At 44.8% G+C, this 8,843-nt stretch overlaps 1 protein-coding gene across 2 annotated transcripts in view; it reads left to right on the top strand.

Annotated features, from left to right (window-relative positions):
* Positions 1 to 6,531, top strand: part of THRB (thyroid hormone receptor beta) — a 225,430-nt gene extending 218,899 nt beyond the window's left edge. The window contains exons 8-9 of one of the 2 annotated variants that reach the window (XM_007468062.1): positions 1,760 to 2,018; positions 6,171 to 6,531. In XM_007468062.1, coding sequence (XP_007468124.1) covers positions 1,760 to 2,018; positions 6,171 to 6,412 — 501 coding nt within the window. In that variant the 3' untranslated portion in view covers positions 6,413 to 6,531. The remainder of the gene's footprint in view (positions 1 to 1,759; positions 2,019 to 6,170) is intronic. The other variant, XM_007468061.1, reaches the window with a different exon arrangement.
* Positions 6,532 to 8,843: the final 2,312 nt, after the last annotated feature.

Raw genomic sequence — 8,843 nt, 5'->3', positions numbered from 1 at the left:
TAACGCAAAAAAAAAAAAAAAAAGAAAGAAAAAAGAAAAGAAAACAATGGTTTTATCTGATGAGTCATTTCTCTTTGCTACTCTATGTTCGCGGTTCTCAAGAGTGAGGTCCCTGAACCAGGTGCGTGGGCATCACCTAGGAACTCAGGAGAATGCAGACACCGAGAAGGCAGGGCCAGCAGTGTGTTTAACAAGCCCTCGGTGACAGTGATGGGGCTGCAGACAGGACCGCTGCCCTCAGCAGTTAAGCCAGTGTCCACACACTTCAGCCAGCTTTCCACTTGCCTGTGGAGGATCTAGCTAAGCTCTGATCTCCTGTTTCCTAGCAGGCCCCAGGGCCAGGAATCCAAGGACGTAACTGAGGGGTACAAATTAGAGCCTAATTAAAAGCAAATCAGAGTCATTTTTTTTTAATGAGTAGAAGGAGAGAATTCACATGAATGGATTCCAGAACTAAATACAAAATGCCTTTTATTCTATAGAGAAAGCAAAGCAGTTAAATTAAACAGTAAGGTGCGTAGGTTGAGTTAGTAAAAACTATGAAATATCCCGTATTTTAAAGGTAATTCAGTAGTATTACTTTCAGTCTGACATAATATCCTAAATTGAACTAGTCAAGTGTTGCCAAGAGTATTTCCCAAAAGAGAACTGGTACCTGCTTTAATGAAGAGATAGAAATTACGTGTCATTACATGTTCGTTGTTGACGGAAACGCACACCCAAAGCCCTTCAAAGACCGAGCTCCCCGCTTCTCTTGGCCTTGGATTCTGACAGAGCTGGCTTCCACTCCTCGCCTCACCCACAAACACTCATGGGACTCCCTAGCATGTCGTTCGACCTCTCAGTGCCTGAATTTCCACACCTGTCAGTAAAATTGGAATTAGAATATTTACCTCATGCATTGCTGCGAACATTAAACAAGGTGATGCGTGTAAATCTTAGCACGATGCCCAATTCATCAAAAACACCCATTAACTAATAGTCTTTCAAACTACTTTGATAATGGCACTTAAACATTCTCCCCCTCCAGAAAATCAAACTCTCATTTTTTATTACTTCTCTTCGCATAGTTTTTTTTTTTAAGTTTATTATTGATGTTGTTATCACATTATCACAAACCCTAATTACCAGGGCAACCAAATGAGCTTAAAATGAGATTAGGACACTGGCGGAAAGATCCAGCGTGTGGAGTGATTCTGGTGCCCGAGGTGCTGAGGAGAACGTTAACGACCTAGGAGCCAGGAGGTCTGGATTCTGGTCTCACCTCTGGCTCACTAGGTGACTGAGCAAAGCTGGGACATCTCTCGGTCTTGTGGGTGACATGCATCTGTAAGCGACCTCCTCGTTCTTGGCCTTTTAAGAGATTCAGGGAGCAAACTTGCTTCTAAAAACAGAGCAGGGCAGTTGCCAGCTAAACGGTGGAGTCAGCTGTTGACTGTTAGAGGTACCAGACCAAAATGGGGGTGCATTTAGGCAGGTCTCTGGTGGTGTAATAGACACCCCCGTGACTAGCACAGTTTCACATGTGACTGGAATATAATGCAAACGACCAAGATTAAAGTTGGTGAAGGTTACGAGCAGTCTGGAGTATGAAAAATGGTTGTGGACGTCTGCAGCCGAGCAGAAAGGGAAGGCCACGGGCTCACAGAGGGCAGGACGGGTGCTGCTTGAGGGGGACCCGTCCCCGTGGCCCTGGAGGCCCCGTGCGCGCTTCCTAACTGGCAACTGCTCCTTGCTAACGTGCCCTGGTTCTTTTCAGCTGCCATGCGAAGACCAGATAATCCTCCTCAAAGGCTGCTGCATGGAGATCATGTCCCTTCGCGCTGCTGTGCGCTACGATCCAGAAAGTGAGACTTTAACCTTGAACGGGGAGATGGCGGTGACTCGGGGCCAGCTCAAAAACGGGGGTCTCGGGGTGGTGTCAGACGCCATCTTCGACCTGGGCATGTCGCTGTCTTCTTTCAACCTGGATGACACTGAAGTTGCGCTCCTTCAGGCCGTCCTGCTGATGTCTTCAGGTGAGTGTGCCCAGACTGGGCATCCAGAGAGCTCGCGCTTGTCTGGTGTGCATTCAGATCACTTGATGAGTTTCCAGTCCCCCGGTAGCTTCAGAATCACGTCTCGCTCCCCCTCCAGCAAGCGAGCGAGCAGGGGTTTGCCGACGGCCTGGGACCTGAAGTGGGGTGTCGGGCTCCTGATGCTTTCTGCAGTCTCCCCATGTAGTGGGGAGGGAAGAGAGGAGCCGTGCTAAAGACTCGATGAAATGGTCCCTCTTCAATAGACACTGCCCAGCCTGCCTGGGGCAGTTGGCCAACCCTGCCCCCTTCTGGTTTTGTGTGTACTGGACTTCGCACAGGACGCTGGTGTCACTCATACCCTTACCCTGTGTGGTGGGCAGGCTCTAGCACGGCCTTCCCTTTTCTTCCTCTTCTGATGTTCACCCCCTCCTGTTGAGTGTGTGAGAACCCATGACCTACTCCACTTAGAATCTGGGGAATTCAGCGTCACCCATGTGACTGCGTTACATTATATTATACGCAAGTCCCTCTTGGGAGCAGATGTGCTCTGACAACTCTCCTTGCTCAGGTGACGGAGCTGCTTGTGGCGCCTGGAAGCCAAGGGCAGTCTCCAGTCAACAGCCAGTGGGAAGCCAGGGCCCTCGGCCCATCAGTAGAATTATCCTTAAGGAAATAAAATGTGTAACTCATCGAAGGCCTCCCTGTGTGACCTCGAGTGAAGCTGCTAGGGTCTCTGGCCTTCAGTGTCCTTTAAAATAAAGAAACTGAACAAAGTAAGTGCAGAGCAAACATCATGTTGATTTTCTGTCTGGATCAAAAGTTACAGGATCCTGTGGAGAATTTATCTGGCACATACAGAGAGAGAGAGGAGCCGGGGAACAGAAGGGAGATTGAGCAGAGCCTCAGAGCAGCAGCATTAAATATGAAGGAAAACACGAAATCAAAATGCACAAATTGCAATTTGAGCTGGATAGCAGATTTCAAAAGCCAGCATATTTTGTTTAAACTCAGAAGGGTGCATTGAGACAATAGCCCTGATTCTTCCTTTCAGATTAAGCAGAGCCCTACTTAGAGTTTTACTAATACAGATATTGCAATAACTAGACACGTGAAGCATGAATGTATTTGATCAGAGCCACAACCTGAGAAGTGGGCAGGGGGATGGTAGGGCTCCCTGAGGCTGTATGAGGAATTCATTCAGGTTTATACAGTTCTGTTTTTTTTTTTAATTTTTATTGAGGTATAATTGTCATATAACATTGCATTAGTTTCAGGTGTACAAGATAATGATTGGATATTTGTATATATTTCAAAACGATCGCCACAATAAGTCTAGCTGACATCCATCCCCATATATAGTTGCACATTTTTTTCTTGCGATGAGGACTTTTACGCTCTTAGCAACTTTCAAATATGCAATTACAGTATTATTAGCTATAGTCACCTGTACATTACATCCCTATGACTTATTTATTTTATAACTGGAAGTTTGTACCTTTTGACCCCCTTCACCCATCTCACCCACCCACCCCCGTCCTCTGGCAACCACCAATCTGCTGTGTCTGTGAGCTTGCTGGGGTTTTGTTTGTTTTTTCGATTCCACAAATAAGTGTGATCATACGGTATTTGTCTTTCTCTGACTTATTTCACTTAGCATAATACCCTCAAGATCCATCCATATTGTTGCAAATAGCAAGATTCCATTTTTATGACTAAATAGTATTCCAGGGTGGGTGTGCGTGTGTGTGAATCACGTCTTCTTTATCCATTCATCCATCAATGGACACTTAGGTTGTTTCCACACTTTAGCTATTGTAATAATGCTTCAGAGAACATGGGGGGGTGCAGATATGTCTTTGATGACTTAGTGATTTTGTTTTCTTCAGATAAATACCCAGAAGTGGGATTGTTGGGTCATATGGTAGCTCTATTTTAATTTTTTGAGGAACCTCCATACTGTTTTCCACAGTGGTTGTACCAACTTACATTCCCCAAAATAGTGCATAAGCGTTCCCTTGTTATTTTTCTTTTTGATAATAGCCATTCTGACAGGTATGAGGTGATATCTAATTGTGGTTTTGATTTGCATTTCCTTGATGATTAGTGATGCTGGGCATCTTTTCATGTTCCTGTAGGCCACTGGTATGTCTTCTTTGGAAAAATGTCTATTCAGATCCTCTGCCCATGTTTCAAGTGGATTGGTTGGCTTTTTGCTATTGAGTTGTATGAGTTCTTTATATATTTTGGATATTAACCCCTTATCAGATATATGATTTGCAAATATCTTCTCCCATTCAGTAAGTTGCCTTTTCATTTTGTTGACGGTTTCCTCTGCTGTGCAGAAGATTTTTAGTTTTACATAGTTCCCCTTGCTTATTTTTGCTTTTGGAGTTAAATCCAAAAAATCGTTACCAAGACCTAGGCCAGGTAGCTTACCACCTATGTTTTTCTAGGAGTTTTATGATTTCAGGTCTTACATTCAAGTCGTTAATCCATTTTGAGCTAATTTTTGTATATGATATGAGACAGGGGTCCAGTCTCATACTTTTGCATGTGGCTATCCAGTTTTCCCAACACCATTTACTGAAGAGACTGTTCTTTCCCTGTTGTATATTCTTGGCTCCTCTGTTGTGAACTAATTGACCACACATGCATGGGTTTATTTCTAGGCCTTCTATTCTGTTCCATTGATCTATGTGTCCGTTTTTATGCTAATACCATACTGTTTTGATGACTGTAACTTTGTAATATTATTGTAAATCAGACAGTGTGACGCCTCCAGCTCCGTTTTCCTTTCTCAAGATTGCTTTGGCTATTCGGGGTCTTTTATGGCTCCGTACAAATTTTAGCGTTGTTTAATCTACTTCTGTGAAAAATGCCATTGAATTTTGATAAGGATTGCATTGAATCTTCAGATTGCTTTGAGTAGCATAGACAATTTTAACAATATTAATTCTTCCAATCCATGAGCATGGGATATTATTCCACTTTTTGTGTCTTCCTCAATTTCTTTCATCCGTGTCTTATAGATTTCAGTGTATAGGTCTTTCACCTCCTTGGCTGAATTTATTCCTAGGTATTTTATTCTTTTTGATGCAGTTGGGAATGTTATCTGCAAATAGTGACAGTTTTACTTTTTCCTTTCCAATGTGGATGCCTTTTATTTCTTTTTCTTGCCTAATTGCTGTGGATAGGACTGGTAATGCTATGCTGAATAAAAGTGGCAAGAGTGGGCATCCTTGTCTCGTCCTCTATCTTAGAAGAAAAGTTTTCAGCTTTTCATCATTTAGTATGATGTTAGCTGTGGGCTTGTCATATATGGCCTTTATTATGTTGAGGTACAGTCCCTCTGTACCCACTTTTGCAACCCAATCGTTTGCAGCCTAGATATTCCCCCTGTCATCCAGCCTTCTTTTGACATCCTTTTATCGTTTTTTTGAAACTGCCTTGATTCCTCTCCTACACCAGTGGTCCTCCCAAGACTTGGGAAGGTTTCCTGGGCTGTACATGGTCATGGTCTCCTCTAGCTCCAGCTTCCCACTGTGACTCTTCTCTGCACAGGGTGACCCTAGCGTCGCTCACGTCCCCTTTTCTTTTCATTTTAATTTCCCAAGACACCACCAACCCAGGGCTGCTACGGTAGCAACCAAAGGTATAAGGGACGGGAAGGTAAACAACTAAAATTTGATACTGTGCTGCTTTGTCTTCACCAGCGTTTCTTCCCATCGGACATTCCTCTTCTGGCAACCAGGCCTCCTGAGATCTTCACAGTCTCTTTTCACACCTCCCTCTTCTCTGCATGTCCGTGCTTGTCAAAACGCTTCCTCATTACGCGGAGTATTTCAGCTCTCTAGGCAAGGCTTCTCTTTCTGCAGCCTAGGAGGGAGGCAGCGCCCTTCACACCCAAGGAGGTGATTTGTCTAAAACTAGAGACATTCATCTGAACAAAGCATTGACTCGCTTCATGTAAGTTATGCCACTCCCTGGTATCTTGGTCCCCGATGCCCCAGAGTTCCTATAGCCTCCATGCCCATTCCTAGGAGTTGAAAGTCCCCAGATCGGCCCACTTCACACAAAAGGGCTTGAACTGGACCAGGCAAGCCTTCTCATTTCTGCCTCCAAATTAACCTCCATCTTCTTTCTTCCCCTCAGACCGCCCAGGGCTTGCCTGTGTTGAGAGAATAGAAAAATACCAAGATAGTTTCCTGCTGGCCTTTGAACACTATATCAATTACCGGAAACACCACGTGACTCACTTTTGGCCAAAACTCCTGATGAAGGTGACAGATCTGCGGATGATTGGAGCCTGCCATGCCAGCCGCTTCCTGCACATGAAGGTGGAATGCCCCACGGAACGCTTTCCCCCACTGTTCTTGGAAGTGTTTGAGGATTAGACTGACTCATTCTCATAATTCCAACAGCACTGCTGGGTGTCATTTCATTCCATTGCCTAGCTCTTTTTTGTTTGTTCCTTTATTTCTCTGTGTTGGGAGGGATTGTTTGGGGGAAAGGGGAGGTAGTCCTTGGCCTAGACATGGATGAAATTGCCCCTTGAATGCGGGTACTTGTAACTACTGCATTTTGTTCTCCAGTCCTTTGATGTGAATGCTTTGGAGGTTTTACAGTCGTGGAGGTGGCAGGGGACAATCATTAATTCACCAGCACCAAGCCATCACCAGCTCCCATCTGTCCCAGTCAGAGACTGGAGCAAGCAGAATGGTGCGGCAGAAGACTAAAGAAGACTTAAAACCAAGACAATATCGTCATCTTGAACCGATCCTGATTTTTGCAGCACTCAGATTAGCCCATTGCAGACCACCTTTGGTTAGATGTGGCTTTCAGCTTACTAGGGAAAGGTCTGAACAAATTTTTATCTATTCAAGAGCATGCTGTTTTCAGCACTCTTTATTCTCTCTTAGCAGCCTAACCTGGAATGTATAGGAATATTTGTTTCCCAACAATTAGCTGTCCTTTCACTATAATTGTTACAATCCTATGATTTAATTCGAGTTCTACGAGGGCATGACTCAAAGATGTGCAGGTGTTTGACTGATTGAGGCCAGCTAGGAAAATAATTTCTTTCAGTAAGCCCAAAGAAATTCGAAGTCTTCACGAATGTCAGTGACTCAACAGTTTCCAAAAATTCACCTAGTGTTACCTCATAGTAAGAAGGCTTCTTACAGTTTAGGCTCGGAGAAAATTCCCACAAAAATCAAACCTATTTTACAGTGTTGTCGCTGTTCGGTGACATCTGACCCCTCACCTTCCAAACTCCTGAGGTTACTTGGCCTGATTGCATCTCTGCTGAGCCAACAACACACCTCCCTATGGATCAACCCTTCTGACCAAGGAGCGATGACAAGCTGAAATCTAAGTCTTGTTCTGGAGGGATGCCGGGGAGAGATTAGTGCAGTTACGTTCTAAGTTGAAGGAAATGCAGCGCTCTTAGAGCCTCCTCTCATCCCGATGCTCTGAGGTTGCTTCCTTCTGGTCTTAGATCCTCAGGCTCTTTGCTTTACTCACAAAGTGTGTCCTAGGCCCCTTTTCCCTCTGACTCTGAGGCTTGGCTCTCACCAAACAAAGCCTGGTGCGGCCACTGACCCTCTCTGTCCCTCTGATAGCCTTGCCCTGAAAGACACTCAGCAGGAAACACCTGTAGACCATGCACACGAACCCTCACTCACCCTCCCTGCCCAACCAGCCTCCCCAGTGACAAACGCTGGAGTAGGGTGTGCCCAGACGGCAAACGGTGCCCCTGGTCACTTCAACATCAGAAGATGGGCAAAGGATATACCCATGCAATCGCATGCGTCTCATTCTTCACTGGCATGGTAGACATAAACTACTCCTCTGCCTGCCTTCTACTGCCTTATCCTGGAAGTATTTGGGAAAATAAGCCATATCAGTGAAACTTGCCTAAAAACCACATGGATTCATTCTTTTTTAACTGGCCCGGAAGTCAGGGTGCCTGAGTTCTAGTGTGTGCTGTCAAGTGGTAGATGTGTGACCTTGAGTCTTGGTTTTCTCACCTGATGAATAGGTCATGAACTCTAAAATCCTTCCCATCCTTAATACTGTACTAGTTTGGGGGATGGGAGAAGGGGGAATCAGGTTCTTTTGATGGTTTCTTTCACATTCAAATTTCTAACTTTATTAGACAGAAATTGTGGCGGCCCTCTTAACAGTTAAGGAAAGTATATGTGGTGTTGATTCAAAATAGAAATTTGACATACTTCTCATCAGTTATTTAGAGAAAGGCATGATGGCTTTGGGAAAAGAAGAACAGCATTAAAAATCCCAAGTGTGACCAGAAATAATCTGGGAGGAAAATGATTTGTTTAAAGTGCTAAAGCAATTATACTGGCTTCTGGGGAGGAAAGAAAACAAGAACAGCACTATGGAACTTGCTAACCAGAGAAAGGAAATAGGTGGAGAGGCTGAAATTATGAACATGAAGCTCACGGGCAGACTACTGGCTTTGACTTCTCTACAGTGTTTTGGTTCTGTTTTCTTAGGCAGCCTCTAGCCAGTCTCCTCAAGCCCTCATGTTAACATCTCAGCTCCCTCCGTTGACTCTCCTTGGAGAACTACTCTTTGAAACATAAGTGCTTCATCACCTTCTCTGCTCTGGGGCAACTCTGAGAAGCTTTTCAGGGTGGGGCAAGTTTTCCCTCCGAAGGGAAGGAGAGAAAAGCAAGCAGGGGGATCCTGGAGGTTCTCCTCGGTCAGCAAAGCTCCCCAGGAAAGTCCCCTCAGTTTGTTGGACAGAGATTCCCCAGTGCATCAGACACCCCCAGATTCAGTGTAGCTACAGAGCCTGATGTA

This window comes from Lipotes vexillifer, unplaced genomic scaffold (assembly GCF_000442215.2).
Source record: "Lipotes vexillifer unplaced genomic scaffold, Lipotes_vexillifer_v1.1 scaffold937, whole genome shotgun sequence".
NCBI lineage: Eukaryota > Metazoa > Chordata > Mammalia > Artiodactyla > Lipotidae > Lipotes > Lipotes vexillifer.
Note: the sequence above shows the minus strand (reverse complement) of the source record. Positions and strands in the feature narration are given on the sequence as shown.